General features: G+C 34.9%; 1 protein-coding gene across 2 annotated transcripts in view; it reads right to left on the bottom strand.

The window, feature by feature from the left end:
- Window positions 1-22,293, bottom strand: part of LOC149774649 (PAS domain-containing serine/threonine-protein kinase-like) — an 88,958-nt gene that overhangs the window by 5,866 nt on the left and 60,799 nt on the right. The window contains exons 14-19 of one of the 2 annotated variants that reach the window (XR_016416780.1): window positions 19,924-20,049; window positions 16,650-16,784; window positions 15,219-15,418; window positions 11,898-12,031; window positions 9,715-9,864; window positions 6,474-6,612 (exon numbers count right to left, since the gene is read on the bottom strand). Coding sequence is in view for 1 of the 2 variants with exons in the window: in XM_089945010.1 (XP_089801136.1) it covers window positions 6,472-6,612; window positions 11,898-12,031; window positions 15,219-15,418; window positions 16,650-16,784; window positions 19,924-20,049 (736 nt within the window). In the remaining variant the exon portion in view is untranslated. Of the gene's footprint in view, window positions 1-6,471; window positions 6,613-9,714; window positions 9,865-11,897; window positions 12,032-15,218; window positions 15,419-16,649; window positions 16,785-19,923; window positions 20,050-22,293 lie in introns of those variants that run through there. The other variant, XM_089945010.1, reaches the window with a different exon arrangement.

Genomic DNA, 22,293 nt, shown 5'->3' with positions numbered 1-22,293 from the left:
TATAGATATAAATTGAAGCAACATGAACAACTGAAAATCTAATCAGGTTATCTACATATGTAAACTTTCATGCTTACCAAATTTCATTTGTCTACCTCGTGTTGCTTTAGCTTAATAGTAGTCACTTTTGTCTACATCGTGTTGTTTTAGCATAATCATAGTCACATTTGTCTATCTAATGTTTTAGCTTAATCGTGGTCACATCTGTCAAAATGCTCTAAATTTATAGAGTAAAAAGCTGTGTTCAAACCCTGACCATATATCTGTAACAGTAACATTGATTGGGTCATCTAAATGTACATGCAACACTATCTTCTAAATTTCCTTATCTACATAAAATGTATGCCCCGACCAATGTGATGCAATAAATTGGTCTCATTTCAAGTCAAGAAGGGAGGTTGTGGGTTTGATCCGTGCCAAAGACTTATAAAAAGGGTATTAACAGCTACCTCGCTTGGCGCTCAGCACTAAGAGGTTAGTGTTAGGACTGGTCGGCCTGGTTTCAGGATAATGTGACTGGGTGGGACATCATGCTACATGTCAGCAGCATGATGCCCCAGTGCTATACATCACAATAAACTGTCACACTGATGACATCATAGCGATATGACTGAAAAATTGTTAAAGTTACATTAAAAATCCAAATCACACACTCACACCAACCTCAAGTCAAAAAGGGACCATAACACCATCAAGACATCAAAAAATTAAAGTTACATGAGCTATGTGTTCTTAAGATAAAGCATTATATCAGTTGACCTTTGTGTCCTTGAGTTCAAGTCTCATATCAATCAATTTGTTGACCTATGTGTTATTAAAATAAGGCATCATATCAAACAATTAGTTGACCTATGCGTTATTAAAATAAGGCATCATATCAAACAGTTAGTTGACCTATGCGTTATTAAAATAAGGCATCATATCAAACAATTAGTTGACCTATGTGTTATTAAAATAAGGCATCATATCAAACAATTAGTTGACCTATGCGTTATTAAAATAAGGCATCATATCAAACAATTAGTTGACCTATGTGTTATTAAAATAAGGCATCATATCAAACAATTTGTTGACCTATGTGTTATTAAAATAAGGCATCATATCAAACAATTAGTTGACCTATGTGTTATTAAAATAAGGCATCATATCAAACAATTAGTTGACCTATGTGTTATTAAAATAAGGCATCATATCAAACAATTAGTTGACCTATGTGTTATTAAAATAAGGCATCATATCAAACAATTAGTTGACCTATGTGTTATTAAAATAAGGCATCATATCAAACAATTAGTTGACCTATGTGTTATTAAAATAAGGCATCATATCAAACAATTAGTTGACCTATGTGTTATTAAAATAAGGCATCATATCAAACAATTAGTTGACCTATGTGTTATTAAAATAAGGCATCATATCAAACAATTAGTTGACCTATGTGTTATTAAAATAAGGCATCATATCAAACAATTAGTTGACCTATGTGTTATTAAAATAAGGCATCATATCAAACAATTAGTTGACCTATGCGTTATTAAAATAAGGCATCATATCAAACAATTAGTTGACCTATGCGTTATTAAAATAAGGCATCATATCAAACAGTTTGTTGACCTATGTGTTATTAAAATAAGGCATCATATCAAACAGTTTGTTGACCTATGTGTTATAAAAATAAGGCATCATATCAAACAATTAGTTGACCTATGTGTTATTAAAATAAGGCATCATATCAAACAGTTTGTTGACCTATGTGTTATTAAAATAAGGCATCATATCAAACAGTTTGTTGACCTATGTGTTATTAAAATAAGGCATCATATCAATCAATTAGTTGACCTATGTGTTATTAAAATAAGGCATCATATCAAACAATTAGTTGACCTATGCGTTATTAAAATAAGGCATCATATCAAACAGTTTGTTGACCTATGTGTTATTAAAATAAGGCATCATATCAAACAATTAGTTGACCTATGCGTTATTAAAATAAGGCATCATATCAAACAGTTTGTTGACCTATGTGTTATTAAAATAAGGCATCATATCAAACAATTAGTTGACCTATGCGTTATTAAAATAAGGCATCATATCAAACAGTTTGTTGACCTATGTGTTATTAAAATAAGGCATCATATCAAACAATTTGTTGACCTATGTGTTATTAAAATCAAGCATCATATCAAAAAGTTGCTTGCTTTTTAATGAAAACTTTCATATGAAATCTGATTTCAATCACTTAAGTCCTTCACAAGTTCTTCAACAGAAACAAACACTATTTGATTCCTATCTTGGTCGAAGAGCAATGATAGCAGATGAATACCAGATTTGGTTAGATGCATTGTTTTCACTTAAAAACTCATCTTCAAAGCTTCTACAGCAGGAACATGATCTTGTAGCTGGCATGGTGAATGAATGGATTATATGGCTATAAGTAATAACTAAGTATGAATGGTGGAACTAATTTTTAAGTATTTAATATTTTCATTTAAAAATGATAGGAATGACATCAAGTTATGGACTTAATATGATAAAACTTGTACCAATTGTATTTCAAATAATTATCAATTGTGGTGCAGACAAAACCCTCATCAGTAAAATCTGTGCTGAAACTATCCCTGTCCCACAATTCTGATTTTCTGTTCACTGCAGTTGAATGCATTTGATATTTTCGGTAGTGATACAAAAAATCTACCTCATTTCATGTGGTTGAATATTACTGTCACATTTCATTCTAAACTCAAATATGTCTGAAAACATTTTGCACTTCTTGCAGCAAATAATTTCTTCAATGGCAATTTGTAGTTATTGTACATGATGCTCAGTGTTTACAAAGTCAGCTTATCAGGTGATCAAACCCGTTTTTCTGGTACTCATTTATGTAATCTATGAGGGAGAACCACCAAAGTTCACATATCACTTTACTATCAGGTGACTTGATGTCATAACTTGATGTCACAACTTGATGTCACAATGATTTAAACTGAATCGTTCTTTGGAGTAGTTAGCTTTTGTCATCATGATAATTATCATTAATAGCCAGTAATTATCAGTAATAGCCAGTAATTATCAGTAATAGCCAGTAATTATCAGTAATTATCAGTAATAGCCAGTAATTATTGGTAATAGCCAGTAATTATCAGTAATAGCCAGTAATTATCAGTAATAGCCAGTAATTATTGGTAATAGCCAGTAATTATCAGTAATAGTCAGTAATTATCAGTAATAGCCAGTAATTATCAGTAATAGCCAGTAATTATTGGTAATAGCCAGTAATTATCGGTAATAGTCAGTAATTATCAGTAATAGCCAGTAATTATTGGTAATAGCCAGTAATTATCAGTAAGTCAGTAATTATCAGTAATAGCCAGTAATTATCAGTAATAGCCAGTAATTATCAGTAATAGCCAGTAATTATCGGTAATAGCCAGTAATTATCGGTAATAGCCAGTAATTATCAGTAATAGCCAGTAATTATTGGTAATAGCCAGTAATTATCAGTAATAGTCATTAATTATCAGTAATAGCCAGTAATTATCGGTAATAGCCAGTAATTATCAGTAATAGCCAGTAATTATCATAGTGACAAAATCTAAAAGGAATAAGAATAATCTGATTATTTACCTCTTTCTATGTCTTTAAGATTCTTTATTGGCATATTGAAACAAACTCAATGTGTTAGGAAATTAACAAATATTAGCAAGATTTCTAGCAGTAAACAACCACTCATGATAGGTAAAATTAAGAGATTTTTGACTATTAATATACCAGGTCCTGGCCATATTACCAGGGTTGGCTCTCAATGAGTGGTACTTTTGAAAATATACTTGTCAGTTACGTGGGATTCTAGCTATCTAAAATAGATTGGAAGATGTACATTCTAGAGGGACACCACTGTATATATATGTTTTGCTAAAGAAATTCAACTGCTATTTCAACCAGGTGGTACGGTCCAAATTCCACTGCCCTTCATCAATATGAAATGGTGGTCAACAACGTTGAAAATTGCACCCACTCGATTCTGCCTGGATTTACTTTAATTAGGATAAGGGCATCAACATATAGTACAAATACAAATAAATCAAACAGTGCAACAATGTTAATATGGGCCACCAACTAGTGAGATGTTCTTGAAAATCTGGCCTCCAATTCCTCCATCAGTGCTGACTGAAGATAGCTTTACTGTACTTCATATGATGGCATTAAGACTAGCCATGAGTAATCAGGGGCCACAACTATTCCAACTGATGACATGGAATGCTGAAAATCTAACTCACTCAGTGTCTCATGAAAGAAAAGGTAACAAAATATGGCTCAAGTAATAGTCCATGGTAAAGCAATCCTGCAATAAAAAAGTTAAAAGAAGGCATTTAGGGGGACATAACTCTACCAAGCAAAACTTAGGAATATTTAAAATTACACTCATTCAAGGTTGCATCAGTATAAAGCCGCATGCCTGATTTGGTTGAAATAAAACTGCCACTATTCAATCAGGGGCTATAACTCTTGTAATGATGCCATGGAATGCTGCATGCCAGATTTGGTTGAAATAAAGCTGCCAATAGTCAATCAGGGGCTTCAATTCTTGTAATGATGCCATGCTATGATGCATGCTAGATCTGTTTCAAATAAAATGGTGCCATATATTCAATCAGGGGCTACAACTCTTGTAATTATGTCATGGTATGCTGCATGCCAGATTTAAAACATTGCCAATAATCAAGCAGAGGCTACAACTCTTGTAGTGATCTCATGGTATGCTGGAAACCACTCAATACTTTTTACTCTATCTGAAACCACATAAAAAATCTGAACGAAATGTAACAATTTTTGGTGAAGTCATTTTGTGGAAATCATTGTCAGGAGACCATTAAGGGGCCATAACTCTTCAACACAAGAATAATGCCATCTAAAAGGCTAATCTAACTCTATGAAACAAAGTTAATACATGACTGCATTTGCTGTATGGTTTCTGAGATATAAACAATGTCACATGGGAAGATATGAAGTAAATTATCAAGACCCAAAACTATTCAAAACAGAGCTGACCAGACATGATGATGGAAGCTATATCAAGGGCTAAGTGCCAATCTATAAATAAAAACAATTGTATGCCAAAACATGCTGCAAGTTCCTGGGCTATACTGGTTACAAAGATCAAATGCAGAGGTAATGTAATATTTATGAAAACATGGCAATGACAAAGTCCATAAATGGCACACCTGTGTCTGAGAAAATGGCATACTAAATTGCGTCAAATTATGCAGAATATTCCTGAACTATGTTGGTCACAAGAATCTGCTATAATGGGCATGTATTTGATACAGTTGGCACATATTTGATACAGTGGGCATGCATTTGATTCAGTGGGCGTGTATTTGATACAGTGGGCGTGTATTTGATACAGTGGGCATGCATTTGATTCAGTGGGCACATATTTGATACAGTGGGCATGTATTTGATACAGTGGGCATGCATTTCATACAGTGGGCATGTATCTGATTCAGTGGGCATGTATTTGATACAGTGGGCATGTATTTGATTCAGTGGGCATGTATTTGATACAGTGGGCATGTATTTGATACAGTGGGCATGTATCTGATACAGTGGGCATGCATTTGATTCAGTGGGCATGTAACATTATGGAGAAAGGAAAATAACTACACCAAAATTAGACCTAAAAAATGACACCCTAAAGGACACCTTAATAGTAATGGGTATTTCACCTACCAAACATTATCCTATTATGTGTAAGGGTTGCAGAACTGTACTGGTTACAAGAAGAGTAACTGATGAACAGACTGACTGGTAGACAGATGGACTCAGACACTGACAGACACATGAACTGATGGACACAGATTGGAAGACAGATGGACAGATGTACTGATTTACATATGGACTGATGGACACAGACTGTTGGACAGATGAAGGCAGACTGGTACATAGATGCACAGGCATACAGATGGACACAGACTGGAAGACAGATGGACAGACATACTGATATACATATGGACTGATGGACACAGACTGGTAGACAGATGGACATACATGGACAGATGAAGGCAGACTGATAGATAGATGGACAGATGAAGGCAGACTGGTAGACAGATGGACAGATGAAGGCAGACTGGTAGGTAGATGGACAGGCATACAGATGGAGACAGACTGGTAGACAGAAGGACAGACTGATAGACATGGATTTATGGACACTGCCTGGTAGACAGATGGAACAGGTGATTTACTGTAAAGTTCCAATATATTGATGAAAGGTTCTAATGAAGTTTAGTTTTAAATTAACAAATTTCACAGGTCATAAAGATTAACCATGAAAGATTATACAGGAACTTGAATTAGTACCAATAATATAATATAATATAATTATCAGCAGTAACTTTCTAAATCTTGGATACAATCATGCTGAGGCTAAAGTAGAAGAAGTGAGACTTGATGAGAAGAAGTATGTTTCTAGACCTGAGTTAGGCAGGACTTCAGACCACTTGTACTGGGAAATATCCACAGGCTGCTTTACCCATGGGTTTCTCTCAAGCCCCGATATTGTTGCCCTCTTCTTGGGGTCCTCATGAAGCAACCAAAGAAGTAACAACATCAACTCTGCAAAGAAACAATAATAACAATTTGAAATCATTAAATTGTATAAGGCAAATGAAAGAATCGTTCAGAATATTCTAAATTTCCTACTTAATGTAAAATAATTTGTTTCCTTTAGTACTGGTCAAATGAGATCTTGTACTGAATGGAGAACTTTGTTCATTATTTTTAATATGATTGTGTCATTTACAATCTCAGATGTTGTTTAGCGCTCAACCAGATGTATAAAGAGTAAGTTTGATGCCACAATTGTGGAAGTGAAATAATGTTAACCCTGTATATCCTTCAATATGACGTCCTGTAAGGCTTTGCCTTCAGGTCACTGCTGACCCTTTCGTTTTCATAAAAAACATCTCTAGATTCCACTAATTATCATCTTGCTTTTCATAAAAAAATTTTTAGCTTCCCCTAAGGACCATCCTGATTTTCAATAATGTATTTCTCGTTTCTCCTAAGGGCCATTTCGATTTTAATAAAAATATTTCTTGCTTCAGACTAAGGATTTTGATGTATCCTCCAAGAGCAGCATCTTTTAAAAGTATTTAATCCTAAAGCAGAAACCATAATCATGAAATTCTTATCCAAATGAAAACCAAATCTTCAAAGAAATTCAAATTGTTTTAAACTTTACTTCTTTACCAATACAATGGATATTTATTATAAGTTGTAGGGACATTTGTTTTCTGAACCATGTCCTCTCATTACTTTTTAATCAAAAGTTCACTTTTGAAATCTTACAAATCTAATTTTTTTTAAAAACTTCCAAATTATATTTCTTATGAAAATGGCGATTCTATTGAAACTATCAGATTTTACTCACTGGTGTTGCATCCTGTAATGGTAAAAAAAGTGGACAGGGGTCAAGACATGTGGGCAAAATTTGCAGGAAACTGCCTACCCCATGGTTAACTTGCAATAGTGATACAAGTATTGTCTCCTACTCACTCTTATTATATTGTCCATTGCTTCATTACACTATAAATATGACAGCTATCGGGTTTTATTCTCAATAAAAAGAGTAGCAGTAGTTCATCTAGCATTGCACTTGCAATATGCCCAGACTTGTTGGACTCGTAATATGCCCAGACTTGTTGGACTCGTAATATGCCCAGACTTGTTGGACTCATAATATGCCCAGGCTAATTGGACTCGTAATATGCCCAGAATAATTGACTCGTAATATGCCCAGGCTAATTCAGGCCGACTGCCTTGGTGTGTCCTTTAGAAAAGGCACATGGCTGTCATTTCCACAGCATGATACAATAAAACATGCCATGAGCAACCACCTGTCAATACAGGGTTCATAGAGAATTCTGAATGATAAATTCAAAGGCTTTTCCCAAACTTTCAAAGACCACAAACGTAAATTTCTAAGATCTAACATTTTCTATATAAAAGTTATGTTATATGAGAAAACAACCAAAGCAAAATACTAAAATACTGTTTAATGATGAAATTCAAACTATAATTAGTTTCATAAAATTGCTTTATAATGATCTGAAAGATACGTTAACATTCATTGTTATTTCAGAAATATCTAACATATGTATCAAATTTAAAACAAAATAAACTATTCTCTTAACAGACATAAGTACTGCTGTAAATGCATTATTATAATTGCTGTTTTTAAATTTTTGGGTTTATTTCAATTTTCAAAGAATTTTAAAGACCTCGGGGTAATCTGCTCAATTTTCCCAAACTTTCAAGACCTTGAAAATGCTACCTCATTTTTTCCCCAAACTGACCTTCAAAAACCGCAAGAACCATACATTATGACTACAACTGTCATGCAGGAATCATTTTTATTATCTAAAAGCACTGTAGTAAGCCAACACCTGCACACAGAATGCAACCAGTGACCATGATTTTCTGGCAAAAAATGTATTTTGACACTGCTATGAACACTGCTATGAACAACCGTTTTGCAAAAACAAATGAACACTGCTAATATTTATTTAATCTATTATTTAACTGCTTAGGTGTATATGTAAAGTTCAGACTGGTACAAACAGGACTGCCGTGCATACCCGCATTGCAATAACAGATAAATACCAATGATCTTTCATTAATCCTTTGAAATCATGACCATTTATAATAATATTTGTGCTAATAAAACAAAAAAAAAACAAACAAACAAAACAACAAAAGAATTGCCTGGACTGGCTGGTATTTGCTACAGGCCATAATCCAGACTAAAGACCATGTCATTAACTGCCACTGTAGTGCCAAAGTCCAGTAAATCCCAATTATGATTAACCATTGTGTCTTTAAATGGATCCATCACTAGTATACATGTCCATGTTCATTTACCTTTTGTGAAAACTGGTAGTACAATAGGTCAATAGTCTTCACTTTGGAGGTACAATAAGTCAGTAGTCTTCATTGTAGTAGTACAATAGGTCAATAGTCTTCATTTTGGAGGTACAATAAGTCAGTAGTCTTCATTGTAGTAGTACAATAGGTCAATAGTCTTCATTTTGGAGGTACAATAAGTCAGTAGTCTTCATTGTAGTAGTACAATAGGTCAATAGTCTTCATTTTGGAGGTACAATAAGTCAGTAGTCTTCATTGTAGTAGCACAATAGGTCAATAGTCTTCATTTTGGAGGTACAATAAGTCAGTAGTCTTCATTGTAGTAGTACAATAGGTCAATAGTCTTCATTTTGGAGGTACAATAGGTCAATAGTCTTCATTGTAGTAGTACAATAGGTCAATAGTCTTCATTGTAGTAGTACAATAGGTCAATAGTCTTCATTTTGGAGGTACAATAGGTCAATAGTCTTCATTGTAGTAGTACAATAGGTCAATAGTCCTTATTGTGGTAGTACAATAGGTCAATAGTCGATGCCTAAGCGATTATCATTATCCAGATTTGATTTTCATTATAAAAAGTTCATGCTGTTTGTTAATTGTGTGAAGCTACTGCTATCAAAACTCACTCCAAGTCGTCAGCTGTCACAGGCTTTTTACACCCTTTCTTTATCTCTTTGTGTCATCAAAGAAATCTGGCATTTTGGTTTTGTCTTTAAATAAAGTTATTTTTTTTCCAGATGGGTTAATTAGGCCTTTTGATTTCAATCACTGGTTCATATATTCAATATTTACATCAAATTTCCTACTTCACGCACAGGATGCCGTAAGTGTTATCACAGGATGCCGTAAGTGTTATCACAGGATGTCGTAAGTGTTATCACAGGATGCCGTAAGTGTTATCACAGGTAACTGTGCAGTTCTTATGCTACATTATGAGTGTATCTGAAATTTAAGGACATGTCAGGGTAACTTATGGACAACATAAATATTTATTAATTTACTAATTTGGCAATTCATAACCTACATGTACACAAGCTCTTCAAATATAACTAAAATGCTTCTTACTGCTACACAAAATTATTTTTGACCTGAAATTATTGCAATATTTTGACAGGAACTATGCGAAATGAATAAAATGCATGTACATCAATGTTGGATATTTTTCCTTCTTAAGCCTGCTGCATTTTGACATTGTAAGCTGGTAATATTGCAAAAACCTGCTTTGACAGACTACCTGTCTTGAGAGACAGCTCTTTGTTAACAGTGGTCTCACAAGACAGGTTTATTGTATAGTCAGTGTTTTGTATGTGATGTGAAAACCAACACAAATTCTGAATAAAGGGCTTTTCTGCATAATTAACTATTGAGTGGAGGATTCAGATGGAGGTAAGATGTTTAAGATTTTATGTGCAACATGAGAAAAAAACAAAACAAAATATCAAATTCAAAATATTTTATACTAAGTCAAGTTAAAAATTAGTTCACCTCCCAGTATATCCTCTGTCCACAGATAAGGTGGACTTAAATGAGAAAGCCTTTGAAATACAAGGTGGTTTTTTCACCTTAGAAATACAAGGTGGTTTGTTTTCACCTTTGAAATACAAGGTGTTTTTTCACCTTAGAAATACAAGGTGTTTTTTACCTTAGAAATACAAGGTGGTATTTTTCACCTTAGAAATACAAGGTGTTTTTTTTCACCTTAGAAATACAAGGTGTTTTTTACCTTAGAAATACAAGGTGGTTTTTCACCTTAGAAATACAAGGTGTTTTTAACCTTAGAAATACAAGGTGGTTTTTCACCTTAGAAATACAAGGTGGGTTTTTTCACCTTAGAAATACAAGGTGTTTTTTCACCTTAGAAATACAAGGTGTTTTTTTCACCTTAGAAATACAAGGTGGTTTTTTACCTTAGAATTACAAGGTGGGTTTTTTCACCTTAGAAATACAAGGTGTTTTTTTCACCTTAGAAATACAAGATGTTTTTTTACCTTAGAAGTACAAGATGTTTTTTACCTTAGAAATACAAGGTGTTTTTTTACCTTAGAAATACAAGGTGGGTTTTCTCACCTTAGAAATACAAGGTTTTTTTTTAATCTTAGAAATACAAGGTGTTTTTTACCTTAGAAATACAAGATGTTTTTTCACCTTAGAAATACAAGGTGGTTTTTTTCACCTTAGAAATACAAGGTGTTTGTTCACCTCAGAAATGCAAGGTGTTTTTTTACCTTAGAAATACAAGGTGTTTTTTACCTTAGAAATTCAAGGTGGTTTTTCACCTTAGCAACACAAGGTGGATTTTCACCTTAGAAATACAAGGTGGGTTTTTTCACCTTAGAAATACAAGGTGCTTTTTTCACCTTAGAAATACAAGGTGTTTTTTACCTCAGAAATACAAGGTGTTTATTTGACCTTAGAAATACAAGGTGGTTTTTTTCACCTTAGAAATACAAGGTGATTTTACCTTAGAAATACAAGGTGGGTTTTTTTACCTAAGAAATACAATGTGTTTTTTCACCTTAGAAATACAAGGTGGTTTTTTTTCACCTTAGAAATACAAGGTGGGTTTTTTCACTTTCTCAAGAATCTAATGATCTATTAAGAATAGATTTATCTTTAACATACATTTGTGCGGGGGCCCACACCACACTGCAGATGGTCCCCACGTGCCCGAGTGGTCTAAAGCGCTCCCTGTTACGGATCACTGCCATCTCACCTCTGTCTGTGTGGGTTCAAGTCTAGGATTCGGATAATGTGGGTATGTGAGAAAGCTTGCCAGTAGCTTCTCATGGGTCGGTGGTTCTTCCCGGGTTCTTCCTCCACCATTAATACTGGCCACCATGCATAGCCTATCATGTGCTGAAAAATGTCATTACACCCTAACACAACAACAATATCAACAAACATTTTTGCAAGTTTCAATGCTAAATAAGTTTTTTTTAAAGGTCTTCACTAATGCATTTCATGTTAAAATTTACCGCTGGAAACTTCAAATGGAGGCTTCAATTCACACTTGATGGTTTCATCCACATCAAAGAAAGGATTTTCTCCAAACACCAATGTATATAATGTCACTCCCATTGACCACACTTCTAGCTCTGGACCACGGTACCTAGAAATATTGAATACAATGTATATAATGTCACTGTCATTGACCACACTTCTAGCTCTGGACCATGGTACCTAAAAATACTGAATATTGTATTCAGTATTTTTAGGTACCATGGTCCAAGCTATCTATTGTACACATGTTATTCCCACTGACCACACTTCTAGCTGTGGACAATGGTATCTAGAAATACTGAATAAAATGTATATAAAGTCACTGGACCATGGTACCAAGAAATACTGAATACAATGCATATAATGTCCCTCCCACTGACCACACTTCTAGCTCTGGACCATGGTACCTAAATATACTGAATATAATACATATGTCACTCCCACTGACCACACTTCTAGCTGTGGACAATGGTACCTAGAAATACTGAATACAATGTATATAAGGTCACTGGACCATGGTGCCTATAAATGTTGAATACAATGTACATAATGTCACTCCCATTGGCTACACATCTAGCTCTGGACCATGGTACCTAGAAATATTGAATACAATTAGATATATCATCAATGTCCACTGATTGTTAGCAAGGCACCTGAATATAACAAAGGGTTCCGTACAATGGTGTCTTATTTGAATATAACAATGATCCCATACCATGGTGTCTTACCTGAATATATCAAGGGTTCCTCACCATGATGTCTTACACGTTTATCATGAATTGATACAATAAAGTAAAATGTATGCATCTTGTAGAATGATTCATAATGCATACACCATCACTTTAATTGCTTCAGGAAAAGTGATACCTACATCTCACCATGTTGATGACACAAAGTGAAACAACAAAAACCAATATTTCTTACAAACCTGTTTGTAAAGGAAAGCAAACTGCTTTTGATAAACCGTTTTAACTAAATGTAAAATGTTTAGAAAATGTAAAATTTACCCACGATTTGCTTAAAATATTCTTCATAAGGGATAATTAACTCCATCATAAATACATTACATTTAATCTGTCTCTGAACATTCAATGTTGTCTACATTATTGATTGCGTTCTGGACTGTCATTACTATCTACATTACTGGCTTCATTTTGGGCTGTCATCACTATCTACATTACTGGCTTCATTTTGGGCTGTCATCTCTATCTACATTAAAGACTTCAGTTTGGACTGTCATTGCTGTCTCATTAGTGGCTTCAATTTGGGCTGTCATCACTTTCTACATTACAGGCTTCATTTTGGACTGTCACCACTATCTACATTACAGGCTTCATTTTGGACTCTCATCACTATCTACATTACTGGCTTCATTTTGGGCTGTCATCACTATCTATATTACTGGCTTCATTTTGGGCTGTCATCACTATCTACATTACTGGCTTCATTTTGGACTGTCATCACTATCTACATTACTGACTTCATTTTGGGCTGTCATCACTATCTACACTAAAGACTTCAGTTTGGACTGTCATTGCTGTCTACATTACTGGCTTTATTTTAGGCATGAAGTCTTGTGGATAGGAATGTGAAAAAGGCCTGGAAAGTCACGTATACTTAGACAGTGGTGTGGATAGGAGTGTGAAAAGTGTGTGTGTGTGTGTGATTTGATTTTTGGGGGTGTGAAAAGCCTGGAAACCCAAGTATAACTAGATACTAATGTGGATAGGAGTGTGAAAGATCTGAAAAATCAGCTATAATTAGACAATAATGTGGATATGGATGTGAATGCAATCTTGATTGATTGACTGACTGATTGTATTTTAACGGTACACCAGCATGATTAAGCTATTTAGCACCATACAAAATGTTTTATGTAATCGTTTAAAAATTATACAAAGTCTCATATCAACCAGCGATATCAAAACCAAATAGTTGAAATTAAAATGATAGGATGGTAGCGGTGAAAAATAAACTTCCCGATCAACGGGGGATGTAAATGGTGTGTGTTAATGAAGACAAATGAAAATGTATTGAAAAAAGGGACGGCATATATTACATAAAACTGCTCCATGTGATGCCATAAAAGTTACAGTACATATTCACTGCTTTCAGGAATTCTATAATACAAGTGACGTTTATTGTATCAGAAAGTTCTTTCAAGTCATGCACATTGTAATACTGATTGCGCATAGGTTGCAGTGACTGCAACCTGGAAATTCAGCTATAATTAGGTAACAATGAGGATAGGGGTGTGAAAAAAGCCTGGAAAGCCAAGTATAACTAAATACGGATGTGGATAGGGTTTTTAAAGAGGCCTGAAAGGTCAGCTATAATTCGACAATAATGTGGATAGGGTTTGAAAGAGGCCTGAAAGGTCAGCTATAATTAGACAATAATGTGGATAGGGGTTTGAAAGAGGCCTGAAAGGTCAGCTATAATTAGACAATAATGTGGATAGGGGTTTGAAAGAGGCCTGAAATGTCAGCTATAATTAGACAATAATGTGGATAGTGGTTTGAAAGAGGCCTGAAAGGTCAGATATAATTAGACAATAATGTGGACAGGGTTTGAAAGAGGCCTGAAAGGTCAGCTATAATTAGACAATAATGTGGATAGGGGTTTGAAAGAGGCCTGAAAGGTCAGGTATAATTAGACAATAATGTGGATAGGGGTTTGAAAGAGGCCTGAAAGATCAGATATAATTAGACCAATCATATGCATAAGGGTGTGAATGAGGCCCGGAAAATCATCCATAATTAGTCAATGATGTGGATAGGGGTGTGGATAAGGCCTGGAAAGTCACGTACAACCATATACTGACTATCAGTCAGATGTTTTCCATCTACATTTGCTTATTTTCCTTTGCTAACATTATTTGCACAAGTATTCGTTACCCATGCTTTAAAGAAACAGCATTACTTAGACCCTTCCTCTGTTCATATATTCATTACCCCATCTCCTTAATTTCTAAATGTTTATCTGTCCATTCACTCATAACCCCCTCTTCTCTAAATGTTTATTTGTCCATTCACTCGTTACCCCATTTCCCTAAATGTTTACCTGTCAACTGTTCACTCTTTACTCCATCTTTCTAAATGTTTATCTCCTTAAAAATCTGTTCATATTTATAAATTATACTTTAAAAACATACTCATTTCTCATCTAAACATGCCTCTTGTAAGAAACCTTTTTTCAACTGAAATACACCTTTCTATGTACTTGTTTCCCCTCAACCAAAATATGCATGTCTATTTGTTTGTTTCCTCTAAACGGATATATGCTTGTGTATTTACTTGTTTCCCTTCAGCACTTCTGGACTGCAATACTCCAATGTCCCACAGAATGTCCCAAACATCTTCCCAGGCTCCATGAAGGCAGCAGCACCAAAGTCAATGAGTTTAATCTGGAACTGTTCATTGAGGATCACATTCTCATCCTTAATGTCTCGATGCAAGATGTTCTTCTTATGTAGATAGGACACTGCTGAAACCATCTGTAAAACAACACAACCACAAAAATCAGTTAAGATTATCAACACTACCATCTTTCCGACCCGCATGGCACAGACTTCTGAATGTAAAAAAAAAAAAACCAGAAACAATTATCTGATATAAAGCATACATGGAAGATTTTCTTGGAACCTGACTGAAAAAATTTGAATCTAAGTATTTCTTTTAGAGTGGGTTTGGGGGCATTCGGACATCTAAGCCATTTTAAAGCAGGGTTGGGGGAATGAAGAAACCTAAGCAATATTTATGCTTTTTTGGCACATGCTTGTGATACACTAGTAACAATTTTTGAAGCACCTGCTGGATGTTCCACTTGTACTCGAAATCATTTGAAATGGTTATCAGCATTAAAAATGTGATTTTTCATCACTCTTCTCACATTGGACAGTTTGGGGTGAAACTAGACCTGTCAGGAAACGTCAGACACTTATATCAATTATTTTAAATGATAAAGAATATCAATGACCTTGAAACAATTTAACAATCAGCAGGGTTAGTTACAGTTACTGTAGCACTGTACTGTAGAATTGTACTGTAGCATTGTACTGTAGGATTGTACTGTAGGATTGTACTTAGGATTGTACTGTAGCATTGTACTGTAGGATTGTACTTAGGATTGTACTTAGGATTGTACTGTAGAATTGTACTGTAGCATTGTACTGTAGGATTGTACTGTAGGATTGTACTTAGGATTGTACTGTAGCATTGTACTGTAGGATTGTACTTAGGATTGTACTGTAGCATTGTACTGTAGGATTGTACTGTAGGATTGTACTTAGGATTGTACTGTAGAATTGTACTGTAGCATTGTACTGTAGGATTGTACTGTAGGATTGTACTTAGGATTGTACTGTAGCATTGTACTGTAGGATTGTACTTAGGATTGTACTGTAGCATTGTACTGTAGGATTGTACTTAGGATTGTACTGTAGAATTGTACTGTAGCATTGTACTGTATGATTGTACTGTAGGACTGTACTTAGGATTGTACTGTAGCATTGTACTGTAGAATTGTACTGTAGGATTGTACTTAGGATTGTACTGTAGCATTGTACTGTAGAATTTATACCCTCAGTTGTGATACCAAAGTTCATTTTTTACTCAGTCTGACCCCCAGTTTTGACACCAAGGAGAGTTTTGACTCTCAGTCTTGCACCCGAGGAGATACACTGATAGAATGCAAAAGAAGCTGCAATTTGTTGATGTACATAATACCTGTCTAAATATATGGCTGGTTAGTGGTTCATCCAAGTTTGGACTGCGGTCAATGAATTCAAATAGATCCATACCACTGCCATGTTTTTCCATCACCATCTGCAGGAAGTGGTCATTTTCATAAACATCCAGCACCTGCCAAACATAATTTATTCATATCTTAAATATATACAAATAAACCAAACTCATTAATTCATCATAATCATCACTGTCATTATTACATTCATCATTATCATCACCACTGTAACTATTATTGTTCTCTGCATCATTACCACTATATTCAACATAGACAATACCTGCATGCAGTGACATCTACATAATCACTAGAACCAGAGACAATACCTGCCTGCAGTGACATCTACAATGGTCACTAAAACCACAGAAAATACCTGCCTGCAGTGACATCTACAATGGTCACTAGAACCACAGAAAATACCTACCTGCAGTGACATCTACAATGGTCACTAGAACCAAAGAAAATACCTGCCTGCAGTGACATCTACAATGGTCACTAAAACCACAGAAAATACCTGCCTGCAGTGACATCTACAATGGTCACTAGAACCACAGAAAACACCTGCCTGCAGTGACATCTACAATGGTCACTAAAACCACAGAAAATACCTGCCTGCAGTGACATCTACAATGGTCACTAGAACCACAGAAAGTACCTGCCTGCAGTGACATCTACAATGGTCACTAGAACCACAGAAAATACCTGCCTGCAGTGACATCTACAATGGTCACTACAACCACAGAAAATACCTGCCTGCAGTGACATCTACAATGGTCACTAGAACCACAGAAAGTACCTGCCTGCAGTGACATCTACAATGGTCACTACAACCACAGAAAATACCTGCCTGCAGTGACATCTACAGTGGTCACTACAACCACAGAAAATACCTGCCTGCAGTGACATCTACAATGATCACTAGAACAAGATTACATCTGGAGAGTATAATACTTTCAAATATTAGAATTAAATGAAACACTGTTTTATGACATGATTCTCAACTGGTTACTGACAAATGCATGTACTCATATTTCACATTTTTTATACAAGTCCTTATCTAACTTGACAATTGACAAATACATGTACTCATATTCCAAGTCATCCTAACAAGTCCTTTTCTAACTTGACACTTGACAAATACATGTACTCATATTCCAAGTCATCCATACAAGTCCTTTTCTAACTTGACAATTGACAAATATATTTTTCATTTTTGAAGTCATTCATACAAGTACTTTTCTAATTTGACTACTGACAAATACATGTACTCATATTCCAACTCGTGCATTTAAGTCCTTTCATACAAGTCTTTTTCTAACTTGACACTTGACAACTGACAAATACATATACTCATAGTTCAAGTCATCTGTTCAAGTCCTTTTCTAATTTGACTATTGACAAATACATGTACTCATATTCAAAGTCATCCATTCGAGTCCTTTTCTAATTTGACTATTGACAAATACATGTACTCATATTCAAAGTCATCCATTCGAGTTCTTTTCTAATTTGACTATTGACAAATAAATGTATTCATATTCCTAGTCATCCAGTCAAGTCCTTTTCTAACACTGGCTATTGACAAATACATGTACTCATATTCCAAGTCATCCATTTGAGTCTTTTTCTAACACTGGCTATTGACAAATACATGTACTCATATTCCAAGTCATCCATTCCAGTCCTTTTCTAATTTGACTATTGAGAAATACATGTACTCATATTCCAAGTCATCCAATCGAATCCTTTTCTAATCTGACTATTGAGAAATACATGTACTCATATTCCAAGTCATCCAATCAAATCCTTTTCTAATCTGACTACTGAGAAATACATGTACTCATATTCCAAGTCATCCAATCGAGCTCTTTTCTAACTTGACTATTGACAAATACATGCATTCATATTCCAAGTGATCCATTCGAGTCCTTTTCTAATTTGACTATTGACAAATACATGTATTCATATTCCAAGTCATCCATTCGAGTTCTTTTCTAACACTGGCTATTGACAAATACATGTACTCATATTCCAAGTCATCCATTCGAGTTCTTTTCTAACACTGGCTACTGACAAATACATGTACTCATATTCCAAGTCATCCATTCGAGTCCTTTTCTAATTTGACTATTGACAAATACATGTATTCATATTCCAAGTCATCCATTCGAGTTCTTTTTTAACACTGGCTATTGACAAATACATGTACTCATATTCCAAGTCATCCATTTGAGTTCTTTTCTAACACTGGCTACTGACAAATACATGTACTCATATTCCAAGTCATCCATTCCAGTCCTTTTTTAACACTGGCTATTGAATATTCCAACTCATGCAATCATGTCATATTCAAATGTCAATGCCAGTTGCAAAATAAAATCAGGGCAATTGTGTATTGTGAGAAAAATGCCTTCCACTAATTAAAAGCAAATCTTTGGCATAAAACTGACCAGACAGGTATCACATTACACCTGTTGATCCAGGCTTTTAGACTGCTACTCTGTTCAATTTTTAGGCAATGATTGAAATAGATCCAGCTTTCAGACTGCAACACTGTTCAATTTTTAGGCAAATGACTGAAATAGATCCAGGCTTTTAGACTGCTATTCTGTTCAATTTTTAGGCAATGACTGAAGTGCCTTCTAAATGCCATACTAGTACACTGGATCAGTACCCAAAATAAACTGTGGCATCAATGAAAAATCCAAAAACGCAGAACAAAAAGACCATGATATTTAAAATACAATTTGTAAAAAATGAAAATATATGTATATGGGCCATGAGTTAAAACACAAGATTCCAACATTAAAATTCAGCAATGAAAGGCAATCAAATTGGTCTGATGACTAATCCATGCTTTTCACATATCACAACCACATGACAGTTTTTGTGTGTAAAACGATATTTAGAAGTAAAAGAAAGAGAAAAACGATTTCTGACTAAAACAAAGCATAATCAATTCTTATCATATATGTGCTGAAAGCTTTACGAAATGATGAAGCAGATGAATGATTTCTATTCTCAAGCAGACATCAAGAATCTCGAGAATGGCTAATACCATTGTTGAGAAAGGTGAAATGATAAATTGCTAAAAATGTGAGACCTGCAAATCATTTTTTTCTTGTTGATGAAAGTATTTCATTGGAAATACAGAAAATGGTGCTAAAGAAAATCAGGAATGATTGTATGAATACAAAAAAGAAAGAAATTTTACATTTAAGAAGTTCTGCAGAGAGTAGAGCAAGATAGCATTCCTACCTTGACAATATTGGTATGGTCCAACATGGTCAGAAGGCTGACCTCTAATGGTGTCTTTCCATAGTCAGGATCACGAACCCAGCACTCCTTTAACACTTTTGCACGCTTTATAAATTTTACCACAACCTACAGCAAAAAATGTATTTATATAAAATCTTATATATGTATTATGTACATATGCAACCTCCTCATTAGATGACAGCTCTAACACCTTGTCCTTTTAAACCTTTTTAGTATTTTACTATCTAACCATCTTTTTTACAAAACTGTATCAATTTTGTTGTACTATAGCAATGACTTGACCCTGTACATTGTTGTACTGTAGCACTGACTTGACCCTGTACATTGTTGTACTGTAGCACTGACTTGACCCTGTACATTGTTGTACTGTAGCACTGACTTGACCCTGTACATTGTTGTACCATAGCACTGACTTGACCCTGTACATTGTTGTACTGTAGCAGTGACTTGATCCTGTACATTGTTGTACTATAGCAGTGACTTGACCCTGTACATTGTTGTACTGTAGCACTGACTTGACCCTGTACATTGTTGTACTGTAGCACTGACTTGACCCTGTACATTGTTGTACTGTAGCACTGACCTGACCCTGTATATTGTTGTACTGTAGCACTGACTTGACCCTGAACATTGTTGTACTATAGCACTGACTTGACCCTGTACATTGTTGTACTATAGCAGTGACTTGACCCTGTACATTGTTGTACTGTAGCAGTGACTTGATCCTGTACATTGTTGTACTGTAGCACTGACTTGACCCTGTACTTTGAATATTGTGCCAGTTACATCAAAAGATAATGGGAAAGCTGAGGATGTACAGGGCTGAGCAAATTTTTCTTTTAACCACTAGTCCAGGACAAGTGGTTTCAGAAAATTCACTAGTCCCATCTTTCTCTTCACTAGTCCCACCTTACTCTTCACTAGTTCCACCTTACTTTTCACAGCTCCCAAAATGGTAATCACTTGTTGAGATTTGATGAGACATATGTACTTAATCCATAGAAGAAAAAAAAAAATAATATACAACATAATTATTTCTTAAAAGAATTTAATTTTTCCAAAACATTGGTTGTTATACATTTGGCCTCTTCAGGTTCATGTATATATGTTTTTAGCTGATGGATTTGAAAATATGTCCATGTATATGTCTGCCACATGCACCAGCACTAAGCCAGCAGTTGACAGCTGTATCTGGGTTAAAGTCTTCAAACTCTGTTCCATTTGCAGAAATGTTCATTAGCATTTGTAAACTCTCTTGGTTTAAGGAATTCCTTAAAGAAGTCTTGATTAAGTTCATTTAACTAAATCCTCGTTCACACTCAGCAGTGGATGGGCTTATTACAAACCTGATTTCTAATAGTTTGCATAATTGACTGAGGCTAGGCAGGAGTATTTACTAAGAGTGTGCCAGTTTGGGATATTGTCTGCAGTAAATGCAAAACATCTTTCCTTCCGAGTCAATATATTCAAGCCAGGGATCATAATCAACCCAATGCAGCTGCAAATTTCTCTGTCTCTTAGTAGTGTCATATTTGACATTTTTTCCATCACGGATTGTTGCTTATGACTCTTTGGAGAAATAGCTACCGAACACTCAGTATACATTTTATCCCTCCATTTTCAAACAAATTTACCTTCTCCAAACAGCCGATATTATCTTCCTTGTGAAAACAATTTAGCAAACTCATTTTATCCACAGAGTAAACTACCAGCTTGCTTGACAACTACTTCTAAAGTGATCCTAACATCAATTTTCTCTCTTAAATACGAAATGAAACAGCTCATTAATTAGCATAATTGTTTCGGTTCAAATACAATATCGCACGTGGAAGTTAATCATCTGTATAATCAATTATAAATTAAAGAATCATTACTGTCATTTAATCAGTTCATAAAAAAACCAACACTGATGTTGGTAAAGTACCTTTCATTAATTTAATTAAACTTACTCGCTGGATTAAAATCATAGTGAGCCGCTCGTTATGATCTAGATTGAGTGAACTCATTGCAACAAACCGCTTACAACACTGCTAACTGATCATACTGGCTTTCTTTTGTTCAAAGTGTTTTGATTTGCCGATAATTTGGTCGCTTAGCCCAATATGCAGTCAAGCTGTAACATGATGTAAATGTATAACGAAGAGGGGTAGATTCAAGTATTCAGTATGCCCGGATGGCATGATTGGCCAAATAAAGATAGATATAGTGATTTAAGGCCGAAAATAAGGACTAGCCCGACTTTTTTAAAAAGCACTTGTCCCGGACATGCCCGACTTCAAAAATGACTAGTCTGGGATGTCGGGCTATGGGATTTGCTCAGCCTTGATGTATCTATAAATTAAGGGATCA

This window comes from Sinohyriopsis cumingii, unplaced genomic scaffold, assembly GCF_028554795.1.
Source record: "Sinohyriopsis cumingii isolate HCF-2022 unplaced genomic scaffold, ASM2855479v2 utg000160l, whole genome shotgun sequence".
Taxonomy (NCBI): Eukaryota; Metazoa; Mollusca; class Bivalvia; order Unionida; family Unionidae; genus Sinohyriopsis; species Sinohyriopsis cumingii.
Note: the sequence above shows the minus strand (reverse complement) of the source record. Positions and strands in the feature narration are given on the sequence as shown.